Genomic DNA, 14,986 nt, shown 5'->3' with positions numbered 1-14,986 from the left:
TTTTTTTTTTTTTTTTGGATATTCAGAGTACAGTCTAGTTCAGGTGATAAAGTGGAAATCCCATAAGTTTTAAATTTTTTTATGGGAAAATTTTACCTATTTAAATAAATAAATCTCGTGTCATACACTTTTAATTTCTTTTTTGAAAGTTGCACCACCTCCATTAAAATGTATTGGAGTGAAATTTGAAATTTCCTTAAACTTTAGTATTAATGATACTTTTAAATGAAACAAATTAGCCTATACTCTTTCATAAAAAAAAAATAATAATAATAATAATTATTAGCCTATACTTTCTTAGGCACACTATTACTTCTCTAATTGAATGTTATACTTTAAAAAAAAAAAATCCAAAACTTAGTGGAGGGTAGTGTCATTTTGCTCATAGTTTGGGTAGAAATAATATTTTTAATAAATATCTTGTTGAGAAAGTTAGACATAGACTTATATGTGTTATTAATAAATCTTGAGGATAAGTGTTATTTATACAAATGTTTGGGGAGCATCATTTCAATAATCTTAAGGGATGATAGTGTGTAATTGACATATTTATTTTGTAATAGGTGTATAATAAAAGTAGTGTCAATGATGCATTCATACAAATATATATATTTATATATATTATTCCAATCACAAATTATTACTTTAAGAAGCATACTATAAGAAGTAAAAAAACTGTCTCTAATATTGCTCTAATGCTTTTTTTTTTTTTTTTTTTTGTGGGTTTCTCATAGTTTTTCCTCAAAGCTCTAATGCATTTGACTATGACATACATGGTGATGTATCTTTTGGGTGTTTGAAGTTACGTAAGTTGGTTGTGTTATCATCCCCAATCAAGACATAAGAGAGAGAGAGAAAAAAAAAAAGAAAAAAAAGAAAGAAGTAAAAACAAAGTATAGCAATGATTTGCAGGTATATTGAGTCTGAATCAATAGACAAATAGAAGAAACTTGTGTGGTCCTTTTTGTTTGGATAAGTAAGTTAACAATGTTTTGTCAAGCCAATTAATTCGTTAAACAGGGTTTCCCATTTTTTTTTTCTTGTCCCTTTTTGCCTTCTTTTTAGGCAATTCGAGATTCTAGTTCATTTTTTTTAAAAGATTTTAAAGGGATCAAATAAGCTAATATATTTATGCAGTAGTTAATATAAATATTCTTATTTTTGTTAAATAATAAAGTTTTTTTTTGAGAAAGTTTTTTCTTTTTGAGGGTGAATTTTTTTTTGAGAAACTTGTTAAATAATAAAGTGACTCCGTATTATAGATTATTATGTATTTAAATTCCCAAATACGTTATCAATAACTATATAATAATTCACCCTCAAAAAAAAAAAAACTATATAATAATAATAAAAAAGTCCAACTTCATTCAATTCTTTCGAAAAAATAGCCTAACTAGTTAAAAAATTGGCATACAAATTAAAAACTAGTTAAAAAATTTACTATCACAAACAGTAACGCTTAAAAGCTTAGAAAAAAGTATCGATTTTGATTACCTCTCTTGACCATGATATATTTAAATGATGAAAAATATGTTTTTATATGTGATTAATATTTTCAGGAATAGTTGTCACTATTCATCAACCAGAATCATTAAAAAAAAGATCACATTATACATGCAAAGTGTAGAATTTATTGTCAGATACGCATCAGATATAAATTAATCCGTTGAAGAGTGTTTCCTTTTTGTCTTGGGCCTCTTGGCAATTCGAGAATTTTGTTTTCTGGAGACTCGGCAATTCAAGGTTCTAGTTCATCTTTTAAAGATTAGAAGGGGATCAAATTAATGATCTAATATATTTATGCAGTATTTAATTAAATCTTCTTATTTTTGTCAAATACTAAAAGAAGTTGGGTTTTGAATTATATATTTAAATTCCCAAATACATTATCAATAAGTTATAAAATATAGAAAAGTCCAATTTCATTCCATTCTTACCATTTGATCAACTCATGCTTATCAATCAACGTCTAAGTGCTTAAAAAAATTGCTATCACCTCTAAGAGGTTAAAAATTACTATATAACCGAAGGTAACGTTCAAAAGCTTAGAAAGTGTCCATTTCCATTGCCATTATTGAGCATAATATGTTTTAATAATGGAAATATTTTTAAAAAGAATAGTTGTCTCTATTTCTCAACCACAGCCATTTAAAAATAAATCACAATATTTATGCAATTTCAAAGTCTAAATTAATAGTCATATACGCATCACATATAAAATAGAAACGATAGATCCATATGTAATTTAATGTGGCATCTTGATCGCTAACAAATGTTAGACAGTGAACAACCATTGGGAAATAGTCTCAGCATTTACACATTTTATATTTTTTATTCTTTGTGTGTGTGTGTGTGTGTGTGTGTGTGTGTGTGTGGGGAATAAATGACCCAAAAGAAGAGCTATCACAGTAGCACACGATTCACACCACTCCCTATGAATCTTAAAAAGGGAATTTGCCTTGACTATGGCCACATATATCCCCCATGGTTGCAGGTGGAATTGTGGAAAGTCTCGTCATTGTTATGTTGTATTACATGCGAGCTGTGTTGGTGAGGCACTGAGTAATGTGGGATGTGAAGGGAGGTGGCCTTCCACATAGCCTCATTTTTTGGCATATTCGACTGCCCTAACCAAAAAAAAAAAAAAACTATTATCAGGATCTCAATTGGCTAAGTGGCCTTGAGCTCAACAGAACGCCTTTAAATTGGCCGAACATTGTAGTTTTGAACCTTAATTGTTGGGTTTGGTTAACAAGGTTATACTTATTGAGATTGAAACTCTTAGACCAATTCACTTACCTGCTCATCTTTAAAATCGTAAATGAACTATGTTATTTATGAAAAAATCATACTAAGTATAAGAAAAACCTGTTTATACAATTAATTTATCTAGCAAATGAGTTAAAGTCAAGCTTAAATTTATATTCAACTATCAAACAAATCAAGCTCAAGTATAATAATACTAGTTATAAATAAGTTTCAGAGTATGGTGCTCGCTTTAAAAATACATTTTATGTGTACCCATGTATAAAAAAATATACTTATAACTTGAATACGTAATATACTTTGGTCCGATGAGTTGGAACTCAACTTCTATTTGAAAAAAAAAATAAATTTAACTTTTAACGATTCTGTTGAATTCTTTTACACCCATTTTAATCTTGTGCAATTTAGTAATTTACCCCTTGAGTACTATATGTAATTGAAAGGATTAATTACCCATTTTTTTAAAGCCATGGGGGGCGTGGCGAACATTCATCATTTCCAATGGAGTAAACAAAGTTCCCCATATATTCCCATTGCCTTCATGGAAAGTTGCTTTAAAAAGAAAAATGTATTATCTCAGAGACTCAAACAATGTGGATGAACTTTGTGAATCTGACGTGGACCAGTGGATGGATAATACAGGACCTTGTCATCCAAAATTTAAAATAAAAAATAAATTAAAATAATAACTTTTGGTGAACACAAGAGCTTGACTCAATCTGACCTGGCTTGTCATACTCGTTCTCATCCATTTCCACATGTGAATTCGTCCACTTGTAGCACCCAACTAACATAGGGTCTGTTTGTTTTCAAAAACGTGTTATATTCATTTTTCATTTTCTTTATTCTGTATTATTTGAATGTAAAAAAAGCATTTAGTTTCACATTTAGTACTGTTTGGTAAATTGTGACTCAAACAATGTGGATGAACTTTGTGAATCTGACGTGGACCAGTGGATGGATAATACAGGACCTTGTCATCCAAAATTTAAAATAAAAAATAAATTAAAATAATAACTTTTGGTGAACACAAGAGCTTGACTCAATCTGACCTGGCTTGTCATACTCGTTCTCATCCATTTCCACATGTGAATTCGTCCACTTGTAGCACCCAACTAACATAGGGTCTGTTTGTTTTCAAAAACGTGTTATATTCATTTTTCATTTTCTTTATTCTGTATTATTTGAATGTAAAAAAAGCATTTAGTTTCACATTTAGTACTGTTTGGTAAATTGTTTTAAATACATAATTTGAGTATAAAATGCATCATACTTAGATTTGATCATCATTTTCTATTTTTTTTTTAAAGTAACTTTTCTCATTCACACATATCACATTATTAAAAAAATTAATTTTTTTTAAACAATATTTACGAATATGCTACTGTATTCGTATTCATAGAAAACGATAACACCAAGAAGTTATATTTATTTTTTGCATTCAAATCAAACTTTTAAGATAATAAGAATAAAAAATAAATACAAATACTAAAACCAAACTAATTTTTTTTGGCGGTGAGATCCATTGAAAATTGAAAAAAAGAAAAGAAAAAAAAGGGTTCTTTTTCCAGCTAACCAAACATGCCCGTAGTTTATCTATTCTTGCCACGCGTTGAATACACTGTTCCAGGCCAGTTTGTGACCATTGAATTTAACCAATTATTAGTTGTGAACTCGTTGACACGTGTTGTGATGAGGTGAACAAGCTGACGTGTTTAATGTCTTACATGGGCCCACCTCTAAACAAAAAGCTAGATTTTGATTGGCGGTGATCTAATCTGGAGTTTCAAAAACTTGTGTCGGAGCCGACTCCGCCGTCAGGTCTATCATGTTGTTCCGCGGTACCAAATAAAATAATTTCTTTTGATAATATAAATAAAATATTTTATATTAAGCTAAAGAATATGTTTATGGGTTTGATTACATCCGTTAACGAAGAATTGAACCAGCTCTAAGTAATATAGTAAAATTTAATGAAATTTTTTTAATTGAAAGTTGACTCTTAAAAAAAGAGTTGATTGTGTGTGTATATATATGTATATTTTAAAAAAATTTATAGGTTAAAAACTTAATTAGTATCTTGATTTGATGATTGATTTTTAATTATACATTAAAAATTCAAGAGTCTTGATGATTAATTTTTATTGTTAAATCAAGATATACCAGTTGAGGATTGAATCTCAAATATTTTGTTTGATACATTCTTTCTTTGATTGAAAGTTGATTCTTCTTATAAAAAAGAAAAAAAAGAAAAGAAAGTTGATTTTTCAAGAAAAAAGGTCGATTGTTTTTAAGAAATAACTTCAATCTATAATATAAAGTTTACTTATGATGATTGCTTTTTATATTTTTGGTGTAATAAGAAATCCAACCCTAGATCTCTTATTTAATAACAAAATATTTTATGCTAATTAGAACATACAAATTGATCTCAATCTTAACTGATGCATTTGGAAACTTTTAAGCCAACCCATGATAAACTAATACACCTTTGAAAATTCCATATTTTTTATTTATCAGGGATTACTTTATCCTAATTTTATTAAGGTATGGTTGTCATGCACACTTTTTTAATTTCACCTTGATATTATATGATTTTGGCGTGGTTGGCATGGTTGGATTTTTTTTTTCTTTTCAACCACTTGGAAAAAACATTAGATAATGTTGGTATTTATTTTAGCCAAAGTGGATGGTGTTGATTCAAGTGGGATTATTTTATTCTGATTGATGCTCATGCTTATGAGTGTGTAACTGTCGTGATTGAAAGTGTGAAACAAGGACCACGAGTATGGAAACTCATAGTCCCTCTAGATCATTGTGCTTTTAAACCAGTCATTTCAATTACTTTTTAAAGTTTGAATTGGCATAAAATCACTAGAAAAATTCTGTTTCATTACTGAATTATTAGAAGTAAATTTTGACAAATCTATCATTGTATTACAATTTTTTTTATTATATATTTTTAATGATCTATATCATCAATTAAAATGTTTAAACTTCATGTTTTTGTAGTATAAAATTATACATAAAAAATAAGTTTATAAAATAAATAATAAATAAAATCTGATTGACGCGAAATTTTTTATCTGTGTTAAGATCATAAATGACATGCAATCTAACGATTAGATTTTTTTAAAATAATTAGCTGTAGGGGCTCAATTTGGATTTGACCCTGAATATGAATGAGTTTTCAGCCCAATAAGCCCAAACAATAAATTTTTAGAGTATGGGTCCAAGAACTAGTACTGTTTGACAGGAAAGGTTCTACTCATCAAGTAACAAGGGATACTTTAGGTTCATTTCTTGAGAAAATCTCTCCTCGGCTCTCTTTCAGTCAGTCTCTCTTTTCTTTTTTCCTTTTTTCTGCAAAAGTCCCTTATTGTTTCCTTCGTTCCTATGTTATATACTCCGTTTTCCCCCTGTTTCCATTGTACACGTGTAGTTCTTATCTTGGGAGCTCCTTTCTGTCCCATCCAGCACCTACCGGAACTTTCAGCTTAGTGGCCATAAAGCTGCTTAGTTACTGTTCAGGTATCACCTCCACATTAATGTGGCCAGAGTGTTAGCTGGAACGCATTTAATGTGGAGGTGATGGCCTTAGAAGATATTTGCTACCTTCCCCGACGCCCCCTTAAGTTATATCCGATTTCCAGTTCAGATACAACTTTGCAGAGTCTCCCCAATAACATGAAAGTTACATTTACCTCGGATTTTGGTGTCCTCGGACGTGTGTTATGCCGTTGTATATAATATCCACTCGTTTCTCCTATATTACCCATTTAGTAATAACAAAACTTTTTTAGGCTGTCCTCGGATAACTAAGTGTCCTCGGATTGGGCCGTTGGGCCCCGAGCCCACTTCTGAGAATTACTATACCTTTTTAACTAACAGGCCCCACATTAGCAATTTTAGTGCTTCTGCTCTACCATTTCAGTCGGTTTAAATATGCTATGGTTGATATATTTTCCTCTTGGTCCAGTAGATACATTTTTATTTTGAATGCCAATAGGCCTAAAAGTATTAAAAAAAAAAAAAATTTTGCTAGACTACTGGTGGGTGTCGATGGATCAAGGGCCTATGTACTGCAGCCTCATTAGTCATCACTACTAGCTATAAGCCCCATATATGAATTGTGGAAGCCCAACCCAAAAGCAAAAAAGATTAAGAAATCAAAATCGATTCTAGTTTAGCAATGGACCAATGGTGCACCGCGCAGTACCTTTCTTTTAAAAGTGGCCCGGCCTAGGCAAAATCTCTAATGACCAGAAGCCCAAGCTGTATAAGATGGTGATTCTAATACCCATGCATGTTGACTGTTACAGGCCCAAACTGTAAGTGAATTAGTCGAACACAAATCATCACTGAGCAAGGACCATCAACCTTTTGTATTAAAGCACGGGCTTAAAGTTCAACTACCTTGTGGCTGGTCCAAATTTACTCACTCCTGAAGCTATGTACCATGTGGAAAGCCCACACACTGTTTCTCAAGTACCCCCACCCCCCATCAGTGGTCGAAGATAATTCTTCTTTGAAAGGCCTGCTTAGAGGGTCAAAATTCAAAACACAAGTTATGTTTTGAGCTACTACTCGAGTGAAAGGTCAATCATAATGGGACTTTTATCTCTTCTATTTTTAAGCTTACACTTACCTTCACATTGCTTTTACAAAAAGAAAGGGTGTGTATGCTCATTCACTACAAAAAAAAGATTGTTATTCGGAACAAAACTTTTTTGATGACTACAAAAAACCATCAGAAACACTAGCTTTTTCGACGGCAAGTTCATTTAGTTGACAATTGCTTGTTAAATATTAAAACATTTGTGACAACAAAATAAGTCTATTAAAAATGCCTATTATTTTTGTTGAAAATATGATTTGTTTTTGGAAAGAAGTGTTCCCACCTTACTTTTTGCAACGGAATAAAAATGTTCATTGCTAATGAAGTATTATTTACAATGAATGAAGAAAAACTATTGGAACTATTAACACTTGTGATGGCTTTCGTGCATTGAATATATATATATATATATATAATGGTGTTAGTATTGGCAACAAATATCCTTCCATCATAAATATAAAAGAGGGTATTAGCAATAGACATGGAGCCATTGAAAATGGTAATAGATTTTGGAGGGAAAATTTCCCCCTTACTTTTCATATTTGTGACGACATTTATCCATCGCAATTATTATTATTATTTTTTATTTTTCTAATTGCGTTTGTATTTGCGATGAACATGTTGACCATTGTAAATAGTTAATTTGTTTTAAAAGAAAAAATGTATTAGTAATGGAATTGGATTCCTCGCAATAAATAATATTTGCGATAGACCTAAGCTGTCAACAATTGTAATTTTATTTTTAAAAAAAGGGGAATTCATGCCCTTATTTTTCTTGTGTTTAATGGAGTTTCCATCACTATATATTGCACTGTTATTTGTGACGAATGTTTTGGTTGTTGTTAACAGTTAAAATTTTCTTAAGAAAAGAAGGTATTAGCGATGGTCAGGTAAATTTGTCACAATAAAGTTGATTTCCAACAAACATATGGCCGTAAAAATGGTTATTTTATTTGAATGGTGAATTTTCCTTAATTTTGTCTTAAAACTCTAGAAAATTTTCTTAATTTTAAAAACTATACAAAAACATCTTTCAAGACCCTCCAAGTACTTCAGGGCTATTTTGGTTATTTTAGATGTAAAATGTATTTTGATCATTTTGAAGTTTTGAGGGATACTTTGGTCATTTTGTAGGTTTTGGGATGAATTTTGGTTACTTTATAAGTTTATGGGTATTTTGGTCATTTCCTAGCTTTGATTTTTGGGGTGGGGGGTCTGAGCAAGGACCATCAACCTTTTGTATTAAAGCACGGGCTTAAAGTTCAACTACCTTGTGGCTGGTCCAAATTTACTCACTCCTGAAGCTATGTACCATGTGGAAAGCCCACACACTGTTTCTCAAGTACCCCACCCCCCATCAGTGGTCGAAGATAATTCTTCTTTGAAAGGCCTGCTTAGAGGGTCAAAATTCAAAACACAAGTTATGTTTTGAGCTACTACTCGAGTGAAAGGTCAATCATAATGGGACTTTTATCGCTTCTATTTTTAAGCTTACACTTCCCTTCACATTGCTTTTACAAAAAGAAAGGGTGTGTATGCTCATTCACTACAAAAAAAAGATTGTTATTTGGAACAAAACTTTTTTGACGACTACAAAAAACCATCATAAACACTAGCTTTTTCGACGGCAAGTTCATTTAGTTGACAATTGCTTGTTAAATATTAAAACATTTGTGACAACAAAATAAGTCTATTAAAAATGCCTATTATTTTTGTTGAAAATATGATTTGTTTTTGGAGAGAAGTGTTCCCACCTTACTTTTTGCAACGGAATAAAAATGTTCATTGCTAATAAAGTATTATTTACAATGAATGAAGAAAAACTATTGGAACTATTAATGCTTGTGATGGCTTTCGTGCATTGAATATATATATATATATATAATGGTGTTAGTATTGGCGACAAATATCCTTCCATCATAAATATAAAAGAGGGTATTAGCAATAGACATGGAGCCATTGAAAATGGTAATAGATTTTGGAGGGAAAATTTCCCCCTTACTTTTCATATTTGTGACGACATTTATCGATCGCAATTATTATTATTATTATTTATTTTTCTAATTGCGTTTGTATTTGCGATGAACATGTTGACCGTTGTAAATAGTTAATTTGTTTTAAAAGAAAGAATGTATTAGTAATGGAATTGGATCCCTCGCAATAAATAATATTTGCGATAGACCTAAGCCGTCAACAATTGTAATTTTATTTAAAAAAAAAAGGGGAATTCATGCCCTTATTTTTCTTGTGTTTAATGGAGTTTCCATCACTATATATTGCACTATTATTTGTGACGAATGTTTTGGTTGTTGTTAACAGTTAAAATTTTCTTAAGAAAAGAAGGTATTAGCGACGGTCAGGTAAATTTGTCACAATAAAGGTGATTTCCAACAAACATATGGCCGTAAAAATGGTTATTTTATTTGAATGGTGAATTTTCCTTAATTTTGTCTTAAAACTCTAGAAAATTTTCTTAATTTTAAAAACTATACAAAAACATCTTTCAAGACCCTCAAAGTACTTCAGGGCTATTTTGGTTATTTGAGATGTAAAATGTATTTTGATCATTTTGAAGTTTTAAGGGATACTTTGGTTATTTTGTAGGTTTTGGGATGGATTTTGGTTACTTTATAAGTTTATGGGTATTTTGGTCATTTCCTAGCTTTGATTTTTGGGGTTGGGGGTTGTGGTGGGGGAGGGGCGTATTTCAGTCATATTTGATGCTTTAGTAGTTATTATTGGTTATTTGGTAGTTTTTATCAATATATATGAGACAATGACATGCATCCATCATGTGCCAAACTCATATTCAAAGTTTGACCGTTATATTGAAAGAGTGAGGTAAGATATTGGTTTTAGCGAATTTTGAACTTAATTGGATGGTTAGATTGTGTGAACAGGGTTAATCAAAGCTTCTTTTTGGGTGGGTACAACAACATGTGGCCATTATGCAGCAATTTTAGATCCAAAATCTGACCGTTGGATTGGCAAAATGTGGTAATATTTGTATTTGTGAAGTACAATGACAATTAAAAGGCTAGATTGTTAAGACAAAGAAGTCAAATCTTACTAAACTTCGTCAAAGATGATTAAACATGGTCAATCCTTGGTCAAACTTCAAAGTTGGTTCTAGGACCACTAGATTTGATCAAATTAGGTTGATCAGGAAGGTTTCAAGTGGGTTTTGGGTATTGGTAAGTGTTTTAAGGTTTTCTTGATTTTCATGCTTTTATCAATTTCAAGTTTTAAAAGCGTAAAACAAGGCAACCAAAAGTCACATACAAATCCATTAGGGTCATTTGATAGGTTTTGGGTTGTATCTTTTAGATCATTTTCTTGATTCTTAGTAATGTTTATATAGTATATAACTTTCTTGGAAGAGTATTGCATATTTTTAATGATTGAAGTTTCATATTAGGTGGATACAATGACATATGTCCATCTTGTGCCAAATTTAGATTTACAAATTGACCACTGGATTGAAAGAGTGTGATAAAATGCCGGTTTTGATAAATTTTGAGCTCAATCAATCTATTGGATTGTGAGAAAGTGACCAATCAAAATTTCCTGGTGTGCTGATACAATGATACATGTCCATAATTTCGTAGCCTTAAATCCAAAATCTAACTATTGGATTAGAAGAATGTGATAATATATTGGTGTTTGTGAAATATGACAACAATTAGATGGTCGGATTGTGATGAAAATTTTGCGAAACTTGATCAAATTGGTAAATAATTGGTCAAACATGGTCAACTAAATATTTTAAAATACTCTTTGAAGTTGGGTCAAAGAACCGTTGAAAAACAGAAAAATAATAAAGAGTCATTCAAAATATTTTAAAATATTCTTTAATTAAAAATTTAAAAAAATGGATTTTAATTATGAAATAAGATAATTTTGGAAAGAAAATGGTATGTTAGTACACAACATTATTAATATTAATTTAATAAAATTGTGTCAATCGGATGTCAAGGGTGGAAAATATTTTTTTTTCCTTCAAATTTAGGGTGGAGTATAGTTTCTCCAAACCTCAAATTTCAAAGTGACAACAACCAAAAATTAGGGTGATTTTGCCAAATAAAATATACAAAGCTTATTTATTTATTTAAATATTGAGATTAATTATATTGCTATAAAAGAAACCCACCTAAACAATATCATTTTTTTTTTAAATAAGGGCAAGACTTAGGTACTGTTCCTTACGTTACCCTCTTAAAATTTTGCTATTTGGCTTTTTTCTCATGAAATAAAAGTATATTTTTTAATTAAGTGGTCACAAGACAGAATTTTAAGGGGAGAACCTAAGAAACAATACTTAAAGTACTGTATATAAGTTTTTTCCTTTAAATAAATCCCACAATGGGCAATTTTCAATTTTAGAAAGATAGTCTTAAACGTTTTCACGTTTATTATGGTCTTTTAAAAATGAAATGTTATTGTGGCAGATCGCAATTGTTGTCATAATAAGTCTATTTAGAGCTGGTTCTGTTCTTTGATTACTTATTGTCACAATGTTCTTTGATTACTTATTGTCACAACAAAATATAATCTTGTCACAACAAGTCATGAAATTCACAAATGAGAGTTAAAAAAAAAAAAACAGTTATAGTCTTTGGGAATTAAGAGAGCAAGGTACACCATCTCAACTGCTAGCAAGGGGCTCAAAAAACTGCTAGCAAGGGAATCCTACTCCGGTGATCAGAAAATTTTCCCTCCCTTTTTTTGGGTTTTACACTTTTACTTCCATAACGTCTCTCTCTCTCTTTCTCTCTCTCTCTTTACCAGCCAACCAAGTGGCTGAAGACGGCTGCAAATCCAACCTCTGCTACATTTTATATCTCTTTCTAGGTCTGTGCATGTGTTGCGTTCAATTTTATGTTTTTTTTTGGGTAAACAGGAGCAATTCATTAACTAAGAAATAGAGGCAAAGGAGCAGTTACGCTCATACAAGGTTCTGACAACATCAAGGCTAGCCAAAAGAACAACATCAGTTGGGCGGAACAAAAAACTACAAAATCTTGAGTTTGTAAGGGTATTGGTTTCGATATATAAATTTTCTAAATAGATTTGTGAATTTCGTCCTATGTTTTCACTTTCATGTTATTATTGATTGTTACTACTACCTATAGTGTTTGATGAAACCCAAAGCTGTTTGATATATGTCTCATAGGATATTTGAATTAGCAATTGTAATGTCTCAATAGTTTTTGTGAAGTGAAATGCTTATACACCTCTTTATCTACTTTATTTTGTATGATTAAACCGTTTTTTTTTTTTTTTCTGATCATATTTGTAGGACAAATTTTAGTTACGAAATTGGTTGTAGCCTTAAGTTACAACCTTACTCAATAAAATAAAAATTACCACATATTTTGAAAATTTAACTGTTGAATTGCATAGCCTCTACTCTCTTAATACACATTTCAAATTTTGTGTTAATCAGATATTATTTACTATATAAGCTTTATATTTTATGCATAATTTAAACTACAAAAACTTGTAATTTAAACAAGTTACATCTCTACTAGAGAAAAGTATTTGATCCTAAAAGGCTTCTAAGCTATGTTTGAGAGATATCACAAATCAGCATGCAGAACCCTTCTTGCATTTAAGTGCACCCGCATTAGCTGTAAGTTTGGGAACAAGAGAAGATTCTTTTGCACTTATGTCGGAAGCGCTTGAGGAAGAACTAGATCAGAGGAGGATGTGAAAAATGCAACATTTGAGGAAGAATTAGATCCAGAGGAGGATCTGAAAAATGCACCATTTAGAAATCGATCTCCTTCAGATTTCCAATTCCATTTCTTCCATTCACTTTCTGGTGCATTTTCGTATTTGGTCACCTGCACATGTTCACAATAGGATAAATTTTAGTAAAAATTATAAATGCAATAATTTTGGACCAACTCGATTCAAGAATATGATATATTGTAATTGGTAGTACATAATAAAAGTGAGAAACCAAGTTAAAAATGATGCATTTACTTTTCCGAAAAAGTAAGCAATTGAATAATAAATTAGGGTATTTTACCTCTTTGCTTTTTTCATCATCTGGTGCAAGAAATCTGTTCCCTTGGCTAAGGATGGTAGGGGAAGCACTGCCACCAATGGCATACATTTTCCACTTGGTGTAGTCATTGTTCACCACATGGACGTACCCGTGCCTAATCCTGCAAATTATTGTAAAAAGTATATGTTAAAACATCACAATGTACCAACTTGATAACAAACATACCAAACCAATTAAATTGACAGGTTAATTTACGCTTTTTCTTTTTTCTTTTTTCCTTTTGGCACTTTACCTTGGAAGTCTTTGAGTAAGCCCTTCTCCAAAGTGATTGAAGGCAATAGTGACTTTCATGCTCTTGTCTGCAGTGTAGTCATCGCTGTGTCCTAATAAAATAGCCTTATCATGTTGTGTAAATAAATTGTTTGAAATGGTAACCAAGGATGAAGCTTTAATAACATCAACTAGACGTCATCACAGTTCGAAAGTGTGACATGGTCCACCCAAATATGTTTACTACCAAAGACGTTTATAGCATCACCATCTGAAACACCCCTATGCCCAAAGTGACCGGGGAACTTCTCACATTAGTATTCCCTGCTGGCTTACATTCATGTATGTTTATCCCATGAATTATGATGTTAGTTATATACTGAATAGTAATGCATCCACCACCAGTTATGTGCACATTAGCTCCCCTACCATCAATGGTCTTATACGAGTTCATAATCAATTCCACCTTCAATTTGATCACCATATCACGGTCAAATATAATCCACAATGGTTCATCTTGGATCACAGCATGTCTTAGAGTCCCGTTCTTGGGATTTACAGCATCATTATCACTGGGATCTGTAACCACATAAATCTGACCATCTTTTCCACCAGCAGCATTCTTGCCAAACCCAGCTGCACATTCAGCTAGCTTCTGCCGATTCTTATCCCAATTGGAGTCACACTTCCAACAATCATCAATTGGGTTCCCAGTTGAGCAAGAGGAATCTCCCTTCAAATTTCTCCTCGTCAAAGAGGCATTGATGCTCCTGCCATATAAAAATGAGACATTTTAACACTGTAGAATCTAAATTGTAAAAACTAAAGTAACTGATTTTTTTTTTTCTTTTTTCTTTTTAAGGTAACATTGTAACAAATATAGTTTATTTATTACCTTTGTACTTCTTTTACTACAAATTCCGGGTCTTTAACTGGTCTGGAGGCAATTAAGCTTGGGATTAAGAGAGAGAAGAGAATGGTAATGAGAGAGAGCAAGCTGTAGCTTGCCATTTCTTATTATTTGCTAGAAGAGAGAGAGAGAGAGAGAGAGAGAGAGAGAGAGAGAGAGAGAGAGAGAGAGGAGAGAGAGAGAGAGAGAGAGAACAGAGAGAGAGACAGAGAGAGAGACAGAGTAAGGAAAAACAAATTTGAAGAAATTAAAAGTTCTGTGCAAAGAAATTGAAAGGAGCCGTGTAGCTTATATAGAACTAGAGATAGTGTGTACTATAATGTAGAACTGTTTTAAACTAAAAGTAGAATTTATCTAAAATTAAGGATTTTGAAAAATTAGTAATGTGGCTTATATATTTAGGTTTTTT

At 31.4% G+C, this 14,986-nt stretch overlaps 1 protein-coding gene across 1 annotated transcript; it reads right to left on the bottom strand.

Annotated features, from left to right (window-relative positions):
• Nucleotides 1-12,970: 12,970 nt before the first annotated feature.
• LOC112013881 (probable pectate lyase 5) lies at nucleotides 12,971-14,678 on the bottom strand. The gene is given in 7 exon segments (XM_065780249.1): nucleotides 12,971-13,068; nucleotides 13,104-13,230; nucleotides 13,419-13,557; nucleotides 13,690-13,864; nucleotides 13,867-13,965; nucleotides 13,968-14,437; nucleotides 14,563-14,678. Coding segments are annotated over 7 exon segments (1,224 nt in total).
• Nucleotides 14,679-14,986: the final 308 nt, after the last annotated feature.

Source organism: Quercus suber, unplaced genomic scaffold, assembly GCF_002906115.3.
Source record: "Quercus suber isolate HL8 unplaced genomic scaffold, Cork oak 2.0 scaffold_229, whole genome shotgun sequence".
Classification (NCBI taxonomy): domain Eukaryota; kingdom Viridiplantae; phylum Streptophyta; class Magnoliopsida; order Fagales; family Fagaceae; genus Quercus; species Quercus suber.
Note: the sequence above shows the minus strand (reverse complement) of the source record. Positions and strands in the feature narration are given on the sequence as shown.